This window comes from Ooceraea biroi, chromosome 12, assembly GCF_003672135.1.
Source record: "Ooceraea biroi isolate clonal line C1 chromosome 12, Obir_v5.4, whole genome shotgun sequence".
Classification (NCBI taxonomy): domain Eukaryota; kingdom Metazoa; phylum Arthropoda; class Insecta; order Hymenoptera; family Formicidae; genus Ooceraea; species Ooceraea biroi.
In genome coordinates this window covers 7,504,090-7,525,457 of record NC_039517.1, presented here as the reverse complement: position 1 = coordinate 7,525,457, position 21,368 = coordinate 7,504,090, and the positions used below count along the sequence as shown (strand labels likewise).

The 21,368-nt window shown below is 45.1% G+C and overlaps 1 protein-coding gene across 1 annotated transcript in view; it reads right to left on the bottom strand.

The window, feature by feature from the left end:
• LOC105284230 (microphthalmia-associated transcription factor) overlaps positions 1 to 21,368 on the bottom strand; it is a 57,690-nt gene that overhangs the window by 21,895 nt on the left and 14,427 nt on the right. Inside the window, exon 4 of the mRNA XM_020033258.2 lies at positions 1,884 to 2,073. Coding sequence (XP_019888817.1) covers positions 1,884 to 2,073 — 190 coding nt within the window. The remainder of the gene's footprint in view (positions 1 to 1,883; positions 2,074 to 21,368) is intronic.

The window sequence follows — 21,368 nt, the reverse complement described above, 5'->3', positions numbered from 1 at the left end:
ATTACGCTTGCGATTGTTTCCGGAAAACTGGATGCTCCAGTTCCTCTCAATGCCGCGCCCTCGATTTCCGTCTGCTTCGTTCGCGAACGTCGCAAATGCCATTCTTTGCAATCTTAACGACACCTTAATCGCATTGATATATGATAATACAGACAGACAGACAATGGCGTGGTCGTGAAGGAACACAGAAAGATGAATTGAAAAAAAAAACGAAAAAATAAATTGCAACCCCGAGGAAGTCGTGCAGAGCAAACGTGACGATGAATAACCGGTTAAAAAGTACCGCCATGGAACAATGCCGTTTTCTTGCTAAACGAATCGCAAATTTGTGTCGAGCTTGACATTCCTAATTTTCGAAATTACGTTCTCGCAAATCGGAACAAATGCGGATTACTGGGGGGGTCGCAAATTAGGACGGGGCAAAGCGCGGGGTGAGAAATGCGTGTGCGTTTCCGTGCATGGTTGCGAAAAAATTCACGAGCACGCCAGTGCAAGTTTTATTGCACCGCGGCTGGAAAACGAGGCGAGATAATTGAAGCCCGCTGATTACTCGGCCAAATACACGGGATCGCGGTGACTCGCGCGGACACAATCGCGCGATTCGGCTCGTAACGTGTATCGCATCGTAAACCAGGGGGCCAGCGCCTGATAAAAGCGCGGCACTGTTCCGGTATCGCCGCTCGAAAATTGTTTATTCGCTTGTTACGCGCGCCACGCGTGCAGGCTAATCCATTTCGTCACCTTAATGAGAATCCCTCGCACACAACACAGAGTTCCTATCGATTTTCAACGTTTAACGCCTTTCCACAACCAAAATCCATCGTCCAATATCTGCAGGTGAACCAATTATACGAAAGTTATGTATTATACATTTGAATTGTTCGGAATATTTTGTACATTTTGTTAACTTAAAAAATATGTAGCTACGTGCATTTTTATACATGTTCATGTTACATTCGCATGCAACGCAGTCTCTTGAAAAGAGCGTAAATTGTTAACATGTGTATACATATAAATATATCTGTTAAATAATTTTTTATTTTATCTATTAAATGAAAAAAAATAAAATTTTTTACATGTTGCACGAACAAAAAGAGCTTGACGTGGAAATGGCTGGACACAAAACGTTGCACTCGAAATACTATTTTGTTTGTTATCAAAAATCATTGGGAGATATTAAATTGCCTGCCCGCGTGGAAGCATTAAATTTAGAAAAATGGCATTGGTGTAATAATGCAAGAGCAGCGAGGGAATGAATTCTCATTAAAGTCACAATTCACGCCGGTACCGTGGACGCGAAGTTATATTTCGCCCGCCGTCGCTGTTTACGTTAACAGATAACAGACCGACACCAGTTTAATTGACTGCATTTGTGATAATAATAGACAGCCGATGTGACAACGCACGACCAGGCGACACTTTTCCATTGTCATTTAAATAATCCACTTACGTCTCGCCAGCCTCCGTGTTGGCATAAGTGTAACACGGTAAATGCCAGCGACAATGACGATACATGGTAGCGCCGATTGCTACCACTGAGGTGTAAATTACACCGGCGGCCGCTTATCAATTATATTTCTACACGAATAAACGAGAACGTTTGCCTACCAATTGAACGGCATTCTAAGCGGCTGTACAAAGAGAGAGATTAAAACGTCAATATAATTACGGAAGCCACGTGCCGAAGACACGAAACAGAACATGTTCTACATATTCCAAATAACATAATTTTATCGCAATTACTTAAACAATTAAGTTAAAAATTCGTACATATTATTTGAATAAATACGCGATAAGGAATTGCCGTTCAAATTATCGAAGCAGTTTAAATAATTGAAAAATTTTGACGTTTTAAAAATAGTTTAATGAGATCATCGACTTACTCATATTGTGATTATCCTTCTTTTGTCGATCCTTGGCGAGGGCGTGGATCTCTGCTTCTGTGAGCAAAAGAGGTTCTGGCTTGATTTGAAGCTCCGGTATATTCGTGAGACTTCCGGCTTGACCGTCCTTCAGTCCGTCACCCAAGGAACCAGCCTCGAACGACAAGATGTCGTCCAGGAGGTCCTCAGCCTAAAATCACAAGAAAATCCATATCGTCATTTAGGTGATATTAACTTGCGCGAACGACGCTATAAACGAGCACATCGCGCTTTATAACTCTTTAATGGCTTGAAAGAAATATATGACGAGTTTCTTCATGTAAATTCGTAACGTGGCTGTCACGTCATAAATCGCTGCATAGTACAGGAAATCGATACGGAACACACACATCAAAATTCGGAAAAAAACTGAATTCACTATTATCAATACCATGTGGTATGATAGAGTGATCGTGAGGAAAACCGTATGATTTATCATTCCATACCGTATGGATCTCGACGACTATTGTATAAGTAGAGAGAAGTACATTACGTGGAGAACGGTGCACGCCTTTAGCACTCGATGATAAAGCGGACTCGTCGTCACCCTCGTGCGACAACATTACCAGGACTCGCTCGGCGGTTAATGCAATTCTTTCTCGAGACGGGAATCTTGCGATCGACGCAAATGATCATTCATCGAAGGGCGGAAAAAAGGAGAAGAGACGGCGGAGGAGAAAGGAATTCAAAGGGATGCTGCGAGGGCACCCGGAACGAGAGGTGCACGCGTCGTTAATAATTCCTGGGAGCGTCATCGACGCCGCTCGCTAAATCACCCTTTCAAGTCTTAAAGACTCGTTGTCTTCGGCGCGCAAAGCTCTTCACGCGATATATCGACGATCCCCCATAATGTTATTCACTAGTTTCTCGATAAAATGATTCACGCGTCAACGTGGCCGCCACAAAATCGCGCTTTCTCTTATTCTCTCTTTCTCATACTATTTGCCGGACATTTATTCACCTCTTCTTCTCTCCACGTCTGTTCCATTCCATGCACGGTAATATTCTGCTTCGCTGAGAAACGCCGATAAGTGATCGTTCATCGCGAAACGTGATACGGATTTAAGTGTCAAATATTGTTCGGTCGGTCGGTAAAGCGAGACATGACTTGTGATTCAAAGCGATAAATCCTGATCAATTCAGGGAAACAACGTGATTCCCTTTTTATGCAAAAGATAGCCAAACAAAATATAAATAATCAATTTCCTTGTTCTGCGTCTTTCACTTATTCTTCAATTTAATCTCTAAAAAAGGTAAAGAAAATATTTAAATGCACTATAAAACATTATCATCTTACTTGGAATTAAAACAAAATTAATAAAATAGAATTAAAAGCAAAACTGAAGACCCTTCCTGCCGTTCGTAGGGATCGTGAAATGGTTAAAGGGCCACGATTATCGCGCGCTGTTACGGTTCTGCAAGGTACTATAGTCCCTCAAACGTACGCGTCGTCGATGCGCATCGATGCAAGTGCATCGCGATTGCCGCTGCTCCTGCTTCTGCAGCATGCATACATACGTACATGTGCGGCGTTACGTAAACATTACGTAAACAATAATAAGCGAGTTCTGTGTCGACCCGCGGAACAACGTTTCGACGCTGACTGTTGCCGCCAACGGGAGATGAATCGAGTTACCTCTCTCGGTCCGGCGGGCACGCTTTGACGCGAGCGAACCCGACAAAAGCTATGCGCCATGGCCGCGAGCGAGAAACACGATAATTGTATAATGGCTCGGATGTACAGGGCGACTGTACAGAGAGTATCCTTGAAAGTCGCGCATCTTTCGCGACATACATAAGATTCAAAGCAAGATGATTACCGCATGTCGATGCATTAAATTGAAAACAATTAAGAATTAAAGTTGCTCCTGCTGGTATCGAGCGAGTGTTTAATCGATAACATTTTTATTTGACACTTGCATAATCGAAGCATTGATATATGCAATATCACGAAATTAAAATGTCGCGAGGAAAGCAAGAGGATATTTCAAGTCGTATATTCGAGTATTTCAAGAACGTTGCTGCTTCTATAATATATCGTTAATGATAACGATAATGATAACGAGACACCGTGTAGGTGTAAGGAATTCGTACACCGAGAAGGAAGCAATCTCGACATGACGAGACGAGGATAAATGTTACGAGCGTGAAGAAGAGGAGAGGCTGCTAGGTGGATGACAGAGGCAACATTGTCGCCGCTGTGGTCAATGAAACCGATGCGCGTCGAAAGGGAGGCGTGAAGGGAATATAATGTATACGATACGCGATCAAAGTGTGAATCGCCTCTGCAATACGAGCACCAAGATGACGCACGCACAAACGCTCTCGCCACTTGACATTTAACTCCCAAGTGCATTTTTATCACGAGATTTTCCTCAAGAGATTCTGAAGAGAGCTCTCCTGATATCAACACGTACGCACGCAAAGTAATTGTAAGCAGCTAGCAGAAGAGAAATAATCAAAAATGCAAACGGAATAATTGAAACAAAGGTTAAACGAGAATAATGCTCTGCTCTGAGATTTTTATTGTTAAAAATTAAATATTCTATTTGGACCTTTTCATATTCAAAATATGAAAAACGATCTTGCTGATAAATAAATTTTAATATCAATTCATGTTAGTGAATCTTCAAAACTGTGCATTACCGCTTTGAAGTCTTGCATGCCTCGTACAGAATTTTTTACTTTTCTAGATAAAACGCGCGGTAAAAGCTGTAATTCCACAAAGTTATGTCCCACATAATCCTACCGTGAATCGCGTCCAATATAGCGGTGTGCAGTCGGCAATTCGGTGCAGCGTACAATTTATAATATTATCTGACCAGTTGATTTAACCGGCGATAAAGAGCGCGACCGACTGCATCAGGCAGCGTTTTATTTCGGAGCTATCCTATGCGATTTCACAAATTGTTCCGCAACGAGTGCGCAATTCTCGTAAATGCAATTAGCGGGGGTTACAGCGACGTTAATCGCCGAAAAAAGGCGCGTTCGTTAAACGTCACCGGTCGTTAATGGACACCCGTTTCGGGCTCCCTTGTCGTGCACACCGTATATATCGCTGCACGTGGCGCAAACGAATCGTCTTTAAAGAGCTCCACGTTAACGGCAGAAACAGCCTTGGCCGTAGGCGCGTGCGAATAGCTCCTTTTCCCGATCGGGCATGTCGTACGGTAGCTCGTTAATTAAAAACATTACGAGCTCCTGCGAAATAAGACGAGCGATTTTTCTGCGCTGCAAGACGCGATTTCTACGTTACTTCCACGTATTTATAGTCATAACTCTCAATACTATTATGACATCTTTCAATTAATATACAAAACGTTGATGAAAGCGTTGATGGAAATTGCATAAGCGCCAACTTGTTTGACGACAATTTTTCGCGATGCGCATATTCCTTAGTCTATCGTTCTTGCTTTCAATCACGAAATTACACGGTGCTTCCGTCGCAACAAGGGGAAATTCCGCCGATGATATAAGTAAAACAGCACGGTTACGCCCGCGAACTAAAATTATCAATGAATCGTTCAACAACGGGCGGAGCAAACTGCCGCGACAGGAAGCAATTGCATAATGAACGAAGATTATAATTGCTTACAATTAAGTACCGCAAGCATGCGAGATAATGTCAGAGTGGCTTTAATTAATTCCGGTCGCATAAGATGTCCGATCGCGTATGCACGATCAGAAAAAGCGACCGTTACACGTTTTTCATGTTTGCACGTCTTTCTGGTAATACTTCTCCAGCATTAAAACAAAGAAATTTCAATATATTATATTAATTATAAAATAGCGCATCTATGAAAAAAAAAATTCTTATACTGATTCCAGTCATGAATCGACTGCAATAAAAACTGTATAAACTTATGATATTTAAATATAATAAGCATAAATACAAGCGATGAAACGTATAAATCATTATCTAAACTGCTCACGCTTATCGCGCACGTTTGATCGAACGTGCTTCTTATCACCGACAAACGGATCTCCGAGCAGACAACAAAAATGTCCGTTATTTTTCCCGCGTCTCGCGCGTTTTCATAAAATGTGTATCCTTCCATCTATGTAAATGAGGATATTTTTTATATGCATGTTATATACGTCACATACGTATAACTGCAGTGCTATGCAAATTCATACACGTGGCACGTGCGTACGGTGACCATTATTCATACCCCACCATATGGTTTGGAAAACGAGTCCGCGGATTTGTCAAGGCGGTCGCGTTCGATAAAATTCCGCATTAACGACTCCATCGCGGAAGAATCCGCATCAATATGAATACAGCGCACCGTGTGTGACGTAAAGAATTAATCTTGTCTTAAATAATACAGCGTGACACCTGCTGAATTAATATTCTTACGAATTAACATCCCGATGCGAAAAACTCTCGTCTCGCGATTGTGTCCTTCGATGATGTTTTACCGTTTCCGAGAAAACGTACCGATATGCAGGAAATTAAATTAGCGAGTCAACATTTCCGTTCTCTCGCGATTACATCAAGTCCCGCTTTTCGTAGCGTAGGAAATTCATGCGCTTTCAATTATTTTAGGATTTGAAAAAATATACGTTGATATTAATACGTACACAACGTATCGCACGTGCATGTCGCGTACACACGATTGAAGTGTTAAATAACGATACCTGACAACCGCTGGAGCATACCGTAACGATTTCGGATTAAAACAGATTTTACACTTCGTGTATACATCCGTGTAATTATATCATTTTCATTGATGTCTATCTCGATAATGAAAACGCGCGTTCGCGAACTAACCGACATAATCATTTTCACCGCGTTCTTGGTAACAGCTTGTCAACGCGGTGGCTACGTATGTGTAATTAAATAATTTTTACACCATGACGACCACTGGCGCGACATAGTAAAATGCGCTCATTAGTATCACTTACATACGTCACGTACGTGACGCAGCATCATTATCGCAAAACGCAGCTGTTCCACGTTGACGCCTACTTCTACTTGACACGCGGATCAGCAATCATTTATAATCGGCTCGGAAACCAATCGTGATTCCTCACTTTTCAAATTAAGTCCGAGAGTATATCTAAATTAAGATCGCATGAATTTCATAATGTAATTCATGTAAGCGTCCTATTACCTTGAAACGTTTTATTAAAACAACGCAACGCTCGCAAGATTCACACGAAATCGAGGAAATCATGAATGTATTGTAAAATCTGATACACTTAATTTTTCTGGCGTTTCCTGCGCGCTCGATTACACGCTTAAATATCTAATGATAAGATCCGAAGATAATGATATTGTTCGAGGAAACGGTTGCCATTTGCACGCGGAAACACACGATCCAATTAACACGCATCGGAGAGGGGGAAAAAAAGATTGAATATTTATCGCCTTTATCATGCGTCTCATCACGCGTGTTTCGTGTAACTGTTACGCACTCTTTTCCGGCCGCGGCAGCGATATTATCTCGAATTACTAGGTAAACACAGGAAATAGACACGTTCGTTCATCAAGAGAAACGTGCACGCAAATTTCTGCATCTGCGCTTCGCGCTGAATACGATCTCGCGATACCACACACGTGCCTGCAACACGTTTATCCGATTTCAAGACCGCGAAATAAAGAACAACAACAGGAGAAACACCGCTTTTGCGACGCCACACGCGCGATTTTAACAATTCGCACGCACGAATGGGTCCAATGCCCGCGGCTGGTTTTAACGTCCACGCGTTACGTCACGTTGATATGTACCTAATTGCCAGTTTACTGTTACACGTATAAAATTACCGGTGCTTCCACAGTTTGTAATATTTTGATCTTGATATCTTATTTCACACATACGCGAGATAAAATCTAGGATGCACAGCAACTTTCGTATGCTCCGATATCCCGAAATGTATAATAGTGCAACGCGCGCGGAATGTTGCATCGCTCGAAATTCTTTTGAACCAAACACCGTCGAGAAGCACATAAATCTCCGCGGATCGAAGCGTCCTACGTTTAATCCGCGACGGAAAGCTCACACTGTAAATCGTAATCGGCGCTCATTGGCGTGCAGCATTAAGTAATAAGCGACGAGTCACGTTGGCAATGAGCAATACACGAATTCGACGCCCACGGTGAATTGGCAGCTGCACCGGCCGCAAGGCCGCAGTCACTATAATTACATCTCCGTGAAATGCATTTCTTCTGTACGCTCGCCGCGGACATGCTCGAGGGAGGCGTTTCCGAAATTTCCAACGTGGCATTAGCGGCACGCGATACCGCGATCTCGTGAACGAACGCAGTGCGTGAATGAGTGAAAAGCGACGTGGCCCTTGACGCGAGCGAGAACGTGTTGTCCACTGAGATGCGTCTCACGTTTAGCCAACCGCAATTTTCCAGTTTCGTACTTTTTTCTTTTTTGACGAATGCTCGCTCGCTTTTGAAGTAAATCGCTGAACGAATCTGTTGCATTTCGAGCCGCGTTGCGCAGCTTATAAAGTATCTAATGTAAAATTCAACCATTTCGTAATAGCTTTCTTTATGACTCCATCAGAAAAAGAACGTACGAGTGCCGAAGTAATTATGCCAAAACCCGGTACGAGATAAATTTTCGTTTTACCGTCATTGCCCCTGAGAACATGCACGCGTCAGAGTGTTCCGTAAATTTTCAGAGCCACCGTCGCCGGGAGACGGAATTACGGCGACGGTCGGGGACGCTATCTCGCATAGGCATCTTGAAATACAGCGACAGCGGTATCACCAACGAGGCATAACGCTGACCTTTATTACGAAATAAGGGCCAGCAGGATACCACGCGATGACGTAACACAGGCATCGAGATACTTCTTCCCGCGGTAGCGGGAAGTTAGTATGCCCGTGAAGTGCGCTTCCCTTTTCCCTTATATTACGTCGCAACTCGTAAAAGCTCGCTCGTTTCCGGCGTTCGATGCGATTTCGAGATGAAGGTGCGCGCGTACGTTCGTGAGCACGCGGACATAAAAATTGTTCCAGCTTTATCTTGGTATAATTTTACATAACGAAACTGGCGGCGGCTGGTTAAATAAGGTAGACGTAGTCGGATCGTTACGTAGCCGCCGCTACCGTCATGGAGATGGGCGGCGTATCAGCAAGGTTAACGCTGCAAATTAGGAACATTACCGGTTATCTGCACTGCCTCAAGATGGATACGCGCCAGCCACCGACCGGACCGGGCTGCCTCGCGCGCTCTAATTTATCTCACGCGACCGCTCCGTCCGCGCGCTCCGCAATGCGTCTCCTGCCCGAAATTGCACGAGATCGGAATCGAGACACGAGAAATTTAATATTAACGAAACATTAGAAAATGAAAAAAATACGACACCAGCGAGTAACTTGATGGCAACCAATTTTCTTATTAGACACACGTAATAGAGCTCTTTTGGAATAAACGTCATTTTGCTGACTCAAAACTTGTCAAAAAAACATGTTCACCGTATTTACGTAATTCCAGAATTTCTTCATAACAACGGTTCGCTCAGATTATGAAGGGTGTAGCCGTGAGAAATGCATCGAAATTTGCTAGTCATCAATCTTGGAGCACAATATGTTGGTGCGATACATTTCGGTATGTCCGGCGTAATATTAGCCCGTCGCCGCTACGAATCGATTTCTACGTAATTCCCATAATCCGTCATCGTCAGAGCGCCTTCTCCTTCGCTCGCGGTGCTCACGTTAATTCCGAATATCAATCGCATCGTGCCACGGCGCGCGGCGTCGCGAGCGGATTCGCGCGGATCCGCGCGAGCGCACAAATAGACACGGTTCCAGGCAAGATTGTCGGCACTAACGGGGAAACATTACAAGCTATCTGCGCTTCTTTGCGCAGCAGGAACATTATCGCTCGCACTCTCAGGAATCCAGCGCTTTGATTAATCTCCTCGCGTATTTCCTCGCTCGGCATTACGACACCGTCGTCGTCGTCATCGTCCTCGTGCTCGTCGTTGTCGTCGCGTATCTTGCGTTTCACCGCTACGCCACTTACTTTACGCTCCTTGGCGCTCCGTACATTGTTCGGATATTTTTATCTCCTGATATTATAAATTATGAAATATTACGAAACCTCAGTAATTCATTAACGCCAGTAAAACGATGCGCATCGAAAGTGAATGTACTCATTGCCGGTTATCACGGAATTCTCAAATTCTATTATTTAAATTTAATATTTTTATTTTAGACACGCAGGATCACGATGTGTTTGGAAAAGACAATCTGGCGAAGTGATCAAATGCAAAGGTTTCCGTGATTTTATGTTCGTCGCGAGCGCAGATCAAAGTTCCAATCCGCTTTTGCGCGTTGCAAATTTTCCGCGAACGCGCGCGACGAGAAATCTCCTTCTCTGTGCTCCTCGCTCGCATAAAAATCAAACGCGCGATGAAATAGCTGCTATGCGTTTATGCAAAACGCGGTCGCGTAACCCGGTTTGTCGCGCGCGATATGGACGGATTCGCGAGGCGTTCGCGGGCCTCATTTCTTTTCCAGGTCACGTTTTTATTGCCTACCCTAAAGGATTATTCCTGGGGAAAGAACTGTAACACATAGCCCGACCGACTGGCACCGAGTATCAAGTGATACCTCAAGGCGAGGCCTCGTTCCTGTGTCGCGTGTGCACACTGCACGCCGCTGCAATGAGCGAAATTACGCATAATTTGACATTTGATACTGCCGGCGCGTCGTAGACAGAGAGGCAAACGCGAATTGCAATTGTCTGCTCGCATACGTCTTGGTCTTATCGCGAAATGGAACGCGTTATAAATCATCCCGATGCATAATTTCTTCTCTCCAAATTTCGAAATTTTACTTCCACGTGTTCACCGCTGGCATAAATAATCCCGCTGATGACACGTTTCGATTTTCAACTCGAAAGATCAGCGTAATCAAGCCTCAAATACAGATAAGATACCATCGAAATATAAAAAGATTAGAGACCTCAAATCGAGCGCGCAATGCTTTATTATCTGCTCGTCAAAATTGAATTTTCAACCAGCAGATAACGCGAAACCTGTCGATATACTCGTTGAATCGCTCATCCGAATTTGATTCCTTTTCTCTTTTTTAATTTTTCAGCTCAATCAGATGCTTTGAACATCTACATGTCTGTGTACACACGGGGAGAAAATTATTATCAAGGATTGCTCGCGCGCGGTGCCTCTTATCGTGTTCCTCGCGGATGCACATCATCCACCGAGTCTTCTTATCTGAAAGCGTCAACCTAATTATCGCGAACACCGCTGTGCGTTACGTAACAAGCACTACTTCGCTTTATTTGAGGACACGTAACGTCACATCGCCTTCCTCCTCGCGAACCTGAGCGAGCGTGTGTATGTATGTGCGTAACGTCTCCGGCGTTATGTCAGCTCGCGGACTGCTTCGAGGATTTCGCGTGCATTAAGCTATTATTCCGGCGCATCGTTACAATGTTCATCGGATGCGGATTACGTGAGCGCGCGATGTTGGCACGGCCGACTCGCATCCGGTGCACCCGAAAGGGAACATCCTTTTTCTCCCTCTCGCTCTGACGCGCTTCCGACATACGCGTCGATGTTTCCTTCCCGTAAAACTGACGATTCATCCTACGATTCATGACGATTCACGAATTCACACCGCGATACCGGCCGGATGCAGCTTATTAAGCCGTGAGTATGCGTGCGATTATGCTCAAGCGGAAATACGCGAGATAACTACGCATTGTTTCCTAATCGGACGGCACGATGATCCATAACGTTTCAGAATGAGGAAACGATATCGATGTTTATCCGTAGAATCACGCACGGCTGTCGAAACTCTCGTCGTTGACGCGAATATTACTGTCAAGGCTGAGTACATTACGTTTTCGTTTCTTTTCGGTTGGCTGGGAAGGCAAATAGCGCGGAAATTCAGCACGACGAAAAAATTTAAAACTAATTTCGCGTCCGTGACAGCGCGACAAAATTCCCTACATCTCTCGCTTTTCGCCCCTCGAAAATGATTATTTTCGCGTAAATTAATGGCCTTAACGAGCTGGTGCGCCGAAACACGCGGTTGTGAGAAGAATTGGCGTTTGGCTGATAGGTTATCGGTACATACGTGACAATTCGCGTAGATAGACAGAGAGAGATATGCATGACGCGTCGTAGATTGCCGCGTCGGAACGTACCATTGATAAAGCGATTAATCTGCCGATCAACTACACCTCAGTCAATCGTGGTGCAAACAGACTACTGATAATTGTTTGTCGAATACGAGCTGCCTATCTGAACAAGTTCGAATACCATGCCACGCAAAAATCAATCTTTCAATCAGTATCATTAAAATTAATCACGCGGTGATATCTCGTGCGAAAAATTATGTACATCGCAAATTATGACGCAAGAGCAAACATCCGTACGAGACATTTCACTTTTAAATCATACATTTGTAAATTACCGTAACTACTTTGATTTTAAAATGTTGCAAGAAGAAGATTGTGTAGCCACGTTTACTTAAAAATATTTAGAATAAAATTATAAATTATTTGAAATAGCATTTAAAATAATTTCCAGATTACTAAGACATTTTGGAGAAAATTTCGAAAAATGCTTTTCACTACTCATATCATCCCCTCAGGCTCGTCATTTTTAGTAAAAATAATCACTCGAGTTTATATATAAAAATAAATATTGTACTTCAAACATTGAGCAATCTGTAAATGTGCAGATCTCACTGTGACTTGAAATTAGTTTGCAATTAGTGCGTCAGTGAAAAGAACTGTTGTCGGTGACAACAGCCTTGGCGCCGAGAAGAGACGCGCGAATGCGCGTTTATCTGCGACGCGTTGTATCTTATCATTGAATGCGCCGCGAGAACACACGAAATCGAGATCATGGAAGAAAAATCCCCCCGGCTGCATCGCTCGGGCGGAAATCGCGGAACATGGAGAACGACGGCCGCGCGTTTATCGTGCACGCTCGAAAACAGCCTGTTAACTTCGCGCTCGTTGCATGATAATGACGCCACGCTGTTAGTGCATGCGTCGTCGTCGCGAAAACGAAAGTTACGACCCGTTAAGGCAAAATGCAGTTTTACTGCGCGGCACTTAGCCAGCCGTAATGCACGTGCCGTATTTAGCGCCGGAAATACGAACGACCGCTTTTAGACTGATAAAAGGAACGGACTGCAGCGTTTAGCGCTAAAAATGGATGTTAAATACAAGCAATTAAGCCACAACGCACTCGTACTGATTGTGACGCTCCAGCCTCCAGTTTTGAATATCTCGAATCACTACGAGAGCTTTCATCGGACTCTTCAATGCTAAAAATTATTCTGATAAGGCATTCACCGACTCTTCAACCTTGGCGCAAAAATCAAAAGTCAACAAGTATAGAATATCGACGAAAGCAAACGTTTTCGCACCTTCTCCCGCGGTCGTTCCTTTCATTCGTCGGTCGCGCCGAGTGCGACCCAAAAATCATGTTTATCGACGTCGCGAAAGACGGACAATATTTGATTATCTGCAAGATGAATGCGCGCGCAACGGGCCCCGGGGCCGATAACTTCTAATTCGCTTCACTCACCTTACACCTCCGCGTGATAATGTTAAACACTGGCATCGTGTGCAGCGGCGACCGTTGCTAACAGACACGTGCTCGCGAAGCTGTCGCTTCCAGTCGATTTCTTTCCGAGTACTATCGATGTGTATACCCTGGGGAAACGCTACCGGTGCGCAATGTTCGCCGTCCGATCACCGATTCGATTAAACGAGCGAGTGCACTGAGGCAATGCCGATCACACCGAAATAGCCCATCGCTGTTGATCGAATTAAGTACTAAATTAAACCGCGATCGATGCGAGCGAATCGTCCTCGCGATGGCCGAAGCGGCGAGCGTTCAATGGTCCTTCGATCCTGCGAGATTGACAAGAAGGTTCCTGTGTCCGTGAAATTGGTCGCAAAGGATGGGATAATCCTGGATTTTGAAAAAAACCCTTCGAAATTATCGGAATGCCGAAGATCGTTTAATAGTTCGTTCACTATTCTGCGTTCTAACGATCGTTATCTCCGATCACCGATATCTCCAAAGGCACTCGTACAATCACTGTCGATAATTAGATAACAGCATCATCGGGAAAGCTTCCACGATATCCAGTCCTTTAAATCACCAATTAATTTCCCCGCTGCACGACACGTGCCCTTGACGCTGATCAATTGCGCTCCAGTTGCTCTCAAACGATGCATCCAGCGATGCACGAGTCTTCCGCTACCGATCCTTTTCACAGGTGCGATTATCAGTAGACAAGAATTTCGGGAACGCCGGGAATGTGCAGATCTCCAAGGTATCCGATTTTGGTGTGGCTCGGAACCGTCAAACGGTTCTCCAGTCGCGACCGGCGAACTCGGGACGCGTCGTCGTCATTCCGCCGATCCGAGACGGTGCTTCCAACGACGATTGCCCACAAGTCACTAAAGACGCTCGCGGTGACGCTTGCCCAATCAGCGCCAGCAATTAGATAACAAAACCGTATCGGCCGTGCCTGGTTGGATCTCTCGCAAGCGGTTTCGTCCAAGAGAAGGCCGTGCGAGCAGTTCCTTTATTCCGCGCGTTTCTCTCCGGGTGTCGTCATCCGTGTCCGACGCCGCGCGTCGTCTCCTTTCGCTGCTCCCGGCGACTTGGTCGCGATGTCGTTCGCGGGAGAGACAATCGCAATTGGGTCGATCGATGACACCTCCGTCGTCGTCAGGATGGGTGACGCGACCGCGCCGACGACGACGATGATGACAAAGAGGAACGCATTTCCCTCGATTGATCGTCCGCTCGCTTATGCATGTATCGAGTGCTTGATTCTGGCCTTGCGCGACTCCCTCCGCGCGGTTTCACCTGCGAGCTTCAAGGTTGCGGCTACCAAGATAACGTCGCCTCTCGCGATTCGCGACGTTTCCTCGAGAGCGATATTGCTCGGCGGAACAGACGATTCAAATCTGAAATGCGTCGTTCTCCTCTATCGTGACGAGACTCTTTTAAAAGATAATGCAGAAAGCACGTTGAAGCTGATTACTGATTTGCAATCTTTCCGACGACAACTCGAGTCCCTGATCTTGAAGCTGTGACTGATACGTTCCGTGAAGTAATATTCGAGTCTTGGGAATATTCTGGAGATTTTTAATAAAACTCCACTATTGTTCCGGGCTCTGAATAAAGATATTTTGGAGCCGGTAAATTCTTTCCAATCGCTTCGAGGAATCTTTCGAGGGAAGTTCGCTACACAATGCCTGATATATTCGAAATTGCACGACAATCGCGGCGCCGGTTATACCTCGGTGACTTCGCAAGGACAGAGCGCGAGGTTGCGCGAGGAAAAGTCTCGAGGAAATCCTTGCGTTCTAGGAAACTGCGAGATTCTGAATCCACAGATTCAATCGACTCGCGCGGTCCAATGTTCACGAGGCTCTTCGGCGTTTATATCGTCTTCGATGAATCGTGTTTCTGCCTCGCTGTGCCTTGTGCAACTCCGATCGCATTGAGGCGAATAAATCCGCGGCGAAATTCCTTCACGAGGACGCCGGCGACAGCTCGTATGCTTTCACTCGTACAGTGTTTAAGCTGTTCGACGCTGTTCGACCGAGCGTAATACTCCACGTTACATCCATCATCGAGCTCTCCCTGGCAAGCGATTTAATTCCTCTTCGACAATCACGGTCTTGCTTAACGCTCCGTTTCCATTTATTTGAGACCGCAATAAAAAGATCGGCGGCTCGCTTTACCTTCCCGTTTCCGCGCACAATCGTAAAAGTCCGAAACGACGACAACTGCAACGTCGTCCTTGGCTCAATTTTACGGCACTCGCGTCAGGAGGCGTCGCCCGTTGATCGCCTCGACGTTCGAAAAGCGCGCGCTTCCCGCACGCGAAATCCCGCCACTCCGGCGAATTAAATTTGTCGACTGATGATGACAGTTGACGGAGATGACGCTTCGAGCATGCAGATGAATGGCACTTCGACTTTATTGCGACGTTGTCGCAAACGAACGCGCCAATTCTTCGCTGGCTGGCTTCGCGCGCGATCCAAGCGTCGAGAAGTCGAAAAGTACGCGTCCTGCGCGCCTCGCGGGCGCTATCGATCGATCGATACGCGCGCTCGGGGGTTTCCGCGGGACAGCGCGCAAAACGTGCGCGGCGAGAGAGCGCGCGCGCGGTCTCGCTCGAAGGTCGCGGAACTCGCTCGCTCGCACGTTGTGAGTCACGGTGGAGTTAAATGGTCAACTGGTCAACAATCGCGCGCGCGAAAAACACACCTCGGGAACAATAGATCGCGCAAGGTGCGCGGCGCCCACCAGGAGCAACAAACAACACACCTCGCGACACCGCGACGAACTCGTGTTCTGAAAGAACGCGCGGCGCATCCGCCCGGCAGCGCTCCGTTCGCGCCGTCAAGCCGAGCGGCGCGGCTTCGCTCGGTCACGCTCGCCGCCACTCGGCCGTACTCGATACTCGCGCCACGCGCTCGACCGCTCTCAATCGGCCGTCGACGGCCGCCGCAACAGGTTGTTGACTGGTCCGCCGGCCGCACGAATCGAATCGCTCGTGTTGCAGAAAGCGAATTCGTCGCGGAAATTCGTCTCCTCGCCGAGATGGATTCTGACTTCAGTGATGGTGGAAACTCCTCTTTTTTTTCTTTTTGCAGATGTGTATGGAAGAGGCTCCATTCCATCGACCATTGATATCGGGGATGTGATGGAACGAAGCGATAATGGAAGCGTCATGTTTGACGGTGCTGTTGGAGTTTTGTGTTTTCAAAAATACGAGACTATGTAGAGGTATTCTCTCTGAGGGGACTGGTTTTTAATGGTAGCCAATGTCGCTTCTAATCTGATCGATTGTAAGGCGTGATACACAGAACGTCGTACGTCTTTCTATAATTACCGGAAAAATACGATTCCGATGATAGGTAATTAAAATACATTAAGCGAACAGGACGATAGAAATCTAAAGCCTGTTCCGCGACGTTACATCAAAATATTGATCTGATGTCTCTAGATGTAACACACACCATCTTGTCTTCGGCAATGATTACTTATAGAGTGATGTATGCTTATTTACGAGTCGTATAAATTTCCTTGTTATTGAAAACAAGATAATAGCGTGCATGGTAAACTTGTTGATACGATTGATTAAATGAATTTTGATGCAGCGGATTATATTAATATCTAATGTTATTCATCCCTGAAAACATTTTCTAAAGACCGTACGACGATAGCTTGAAAGAAAGTACGATTAATAACCGTTCATTAATAAACAATAATTTGCGATTGCTCTTGCACAACATGCGATTATGATACTCGGCGCGTAATTATGTAATTATGTTCAAGGTACCGTGCAAATCGTTTAGTCATTAAATTACAGAGGTCGAAAAGATAAACTTAATATGCGTTTTTTACCTATCGAAATTCTCGTGCGATTAAGGGAAATGATGTACAAACGCATAAACGATATTGTGAGCGAGAGGACTGCAGAATCTCACTGCAAATGTATTACTACGTCTCAAAAACGTCCATTCTCATTTTCTTTTTATGTACACAATAGCATCGTAATACTCAAAATGTTTCATGGAAAATATGTTAATAAGAGATAAAACACAAAGTGGGATAATACGGCGGCAAAGACTTAAGTCAAGTACCTAATCTGAAAACTAGCGTTTGATAAGAACGTCGCAAATTGCAATACTGATTATCGTTGTCGGATGGTAGATCATACGGGCAGATAGTGCCGCTCGCTTGTGTTTCGCGTCGCGTGTAACACGTGGAGTTTCCTTCCTTCTTCCTTAAAAAGCTAGAAAAGTTTGATGACGTTGTGCGAACTTACGATCCCGAGAACGAGCAAGAATTTTGCGCTTCCCCGTTTCAAAGTACACACTTTGTAAACTGGAAAAAACAAAATTGATACCGCCATTCACCGTAACTCGACAAACCATTTTATTAATAGACTACATGATAAATTTTCATGTATGCGCAGAGCATATTTAAGACTTTCCATTTCTGGAACTGGATACATTTGTAAGATAAGAGTCCGCATAAATATTACAATCGCATAGAATGATAACGAAGACGTCGTCGTATAACATCGAGACAACTCTGGCACATCCCTCTCATTTTTGAGTTTCTACTTTTCCGGCTCGATGATAAAGCGCGACGAGACGATCGTGACGAGTAACGAAATTTCTGGATCGTAGATCTTTTTCTTTCACTCGGCATTACGTATTCCGAGCGCGCGTTACAAATACGAGGCACTCAGTTTGGTTACAGAAGCAGATCTCGTATTTGGTAAGCGCGGTTTATCGATGCCGCTAAACTAGATCTACTGGAGCAACGCAATCGGTTGAAATACTGCAGAAAGTAAGAACGACAGAAAATATTTAGATAGGATGCTGGAGATGTGGGAAGAAAAAGAGACAGAAAGACGAGCGAGATATGTTCATTATGTAACATGGCCTGCGCCGCCACTAATTTATTATTCTTCGTAGCGCGTACGCGATCGCCGCTATGGAAACCAGAGTATTTCAATCGTGATGAAAGATTTACGCTGATCGATTGCACTTGCAACGACGTATTTATATTTTATCTATAAATTAATAATATATATAGTCTCTTACTGTCCCACACGAGCGACCGAATCGTGTTGTTCGATATGGAACTCTGGCATTTGACAGGAAATAAATCTGCGACTCGCAACTCGATTCATCTAAAATTAGATATTGACCTTTCCGCCACATAGCGAAAATATTCGACTTATCACGACGAAATGCATCGTTCGTCCGATGCGGAATCCCGTTAAATATATATATATATCAAAGGAAACTGTTAAATGCGAGCGTACAAATGAGATTTCTGCATTGCAACAGGTGCAAATGCCGAGTCCTAAGCCATTCAAACCGCCGACGTATTAAGGGCTTAAGGCCTTGCATACATCGCGAATGTCAGGCCAATGAAAATTAAGCTGATAGCGCGCCTCGACGGCCAAGACTTCGCAATCCGAGATCCTAGACGTACTGAAGACAGCAACACACGGAAAGACTCGACAAGAAACACGAAAAAAGTTTCGCCTCGAGATAATAAGTTGTACGGAGATGGAGCGATCAGCAATGCTTATCGGCATAAGAAATTCGCAGATTCGCGAAACTTGTAAAACTGCCCGTTCACAGAAACATCAATCTCGATGGTAATCAGAGTGGACAACCGCATGTCATCCGCCACATTGAGCGTGTAACGAAGATTGATCGCGCTCTAACGATCGCGGCTTCGGCACGCGGCGCGAGCATTTCGAGGACGAAATCCGTGTACTTTTCCGCACGCAAGAGGCACTGTTAAAATTATCGATGCACGGAGATACGCGACTGCAACGTACTGGAGGGATGCTAAATGCGTCGTCTGTTTTATGGGCATTTTTACGATTCTTCAACAGGGACCATGATTTCCTCATGTTCGCGGATGCGAGCCGAATATCAAAGCAGAAGAAATCGCGGCACGGTCTCTGTTTCGCTATCTGCCTCACGTGACGCAATCGGCGGATCGAAAGTAAAAGCGATCACGCTTGCTCTCGCAATTTATGCCGCGTTCGCTCATGGAACGATTTACAATCTGCATTTCTTTTCTAGTGAAGGGGAGATTACGGCTTATGACGTACTTACGGTAATAAAATTCGGTAAATACAGCGGAGGCAGAGGAGCATCTCAGAACGAACGAAGAAAGACTCGCAGTGTCTTGAATATTAAAGAGCTGTAACGTATGAAAGCTGCCGTTGATACGAGTTTGTCATTAAAATGAAGTCCGACGGTATCAATGCCGCCGCAAATAATCGCGCGTATATCCGTCAGAATATTTTGTACTATCACTTGCAGGTCTTTAGAGATATTGGATATGCCTTGCGGTATCGGCGGCGCCGAACATCCATAATCGGGGATATATGCCGACGAATGCATCGCGCAAATTGCCACGGGCGGGCATCTGACTAAAAGCACTTTGTCCTCCGTCGGCGAATACCGCGAATATCTACTTTGTCCCGCGAAACGCGCCTGATCCATTATTCAAAATGGAGAGCCATGCTGGGTCAGCTGGCGAACGAGGTCACAGACGTTTGAGAAGGTACATATATTAACTGGTTTTTTTTCAGAGACCTTTACCGCTGAATAGAATCTGCAATCTATACACGTACCGAGATCTTTTGGGAGCGAATTCGGGAGTAAAATTTAGAAAAGCCAAAATGATGCGAACTAATAGGCGTATCTCGAGGATTAGGATATTACACTCCACCTAGATTGCCTTACTTAAAATAATAATTGCGATAATGTTTCTATAAATAGTTAATATAATGTTTCTTCTAAAAATACGTAAATGATCTGGTAAATGATGTTACAAAGGTAGGAAAAATAATCTGCAAAAAAACTTTATGTGGTTGCCGCACATAAAAAAATCCGATTCTCACTTGAGCATCACGCTTTCAGTGCGAACACCCATCGGTACGCAAATAACTGCAACTTGTTCGAGTTCCATTCGCATTTGCGGGAGCAGATTTTTTCCTCTCAGCTATCCTACAAATAGCCTGAACTCATTTGATTTCCGAGAAGTTTGCGCGCGAAACAATTTAATCAGCGCGGAAAGAGAGGAAAAAATCGCGGGCGAGAAAACTCGCGCTCGAGTGTTAATCGGGTCTCGAAGTCTTGCCTTGAAGGCTTGAAACGTCATCGCCGAGTTGTCGACCGAGACACCGGGTACACGCGAGTTGCCTTTGCGGCGGGGGCACGACAGATCAAAGGATCAATTTAAAAGGCGGTCGCTCGGTATCGTGCACGTATATCGTCACCGAAAACAATTTCGCCTTATTAAAAGCCCCGGGATCGTAAAGCGCTGATGAATTAACGAGCCACCAGCTCGCTTCACGTACACGCCATATACCGGGTAACCACCAAGGGAAACGACAGTTAGCTCATGTTATTACCTTTGGCACGACAAAAGGCAGATGGGAAAAAATGTTGCACCGATTACGCGTTCTCTTTTTACGCGCGCGGGTCTAGCGTTCACGAGATGAAATGAAAGCCGGATTAATCATAACGGAAGTTTCCACGTCGACGGCAAATTAAGAGGAACGCGACGTTCCCCGATGCGGCACGCGTCGTTTGGCGATAAAGTTTGCTGACTCCAAGTTTTCCGCGTAATATTACGTTATACGCTGCACGCACTCATGCGAGCGGAGATTTAAAGTCGAAAAATGGAATTCAGCGGCAAATTTTTCCGCGTCCGCGACGGTGCGCGGCGTTTGACGCTGTGTGCGAGAGGTTTTATTTCTTCAAATATTAATATCCGCTGCCGTTCTCTTTGCCATTCTTCGACATTCAAAATCCTATATAAAATGCGAGAGAGAAACAAATCGCTTCAATAATTTCGCACTTCCCATTTAGTCATTGTATGATATTGAAAACGTAAAGAGTGACAGCGTCGAAA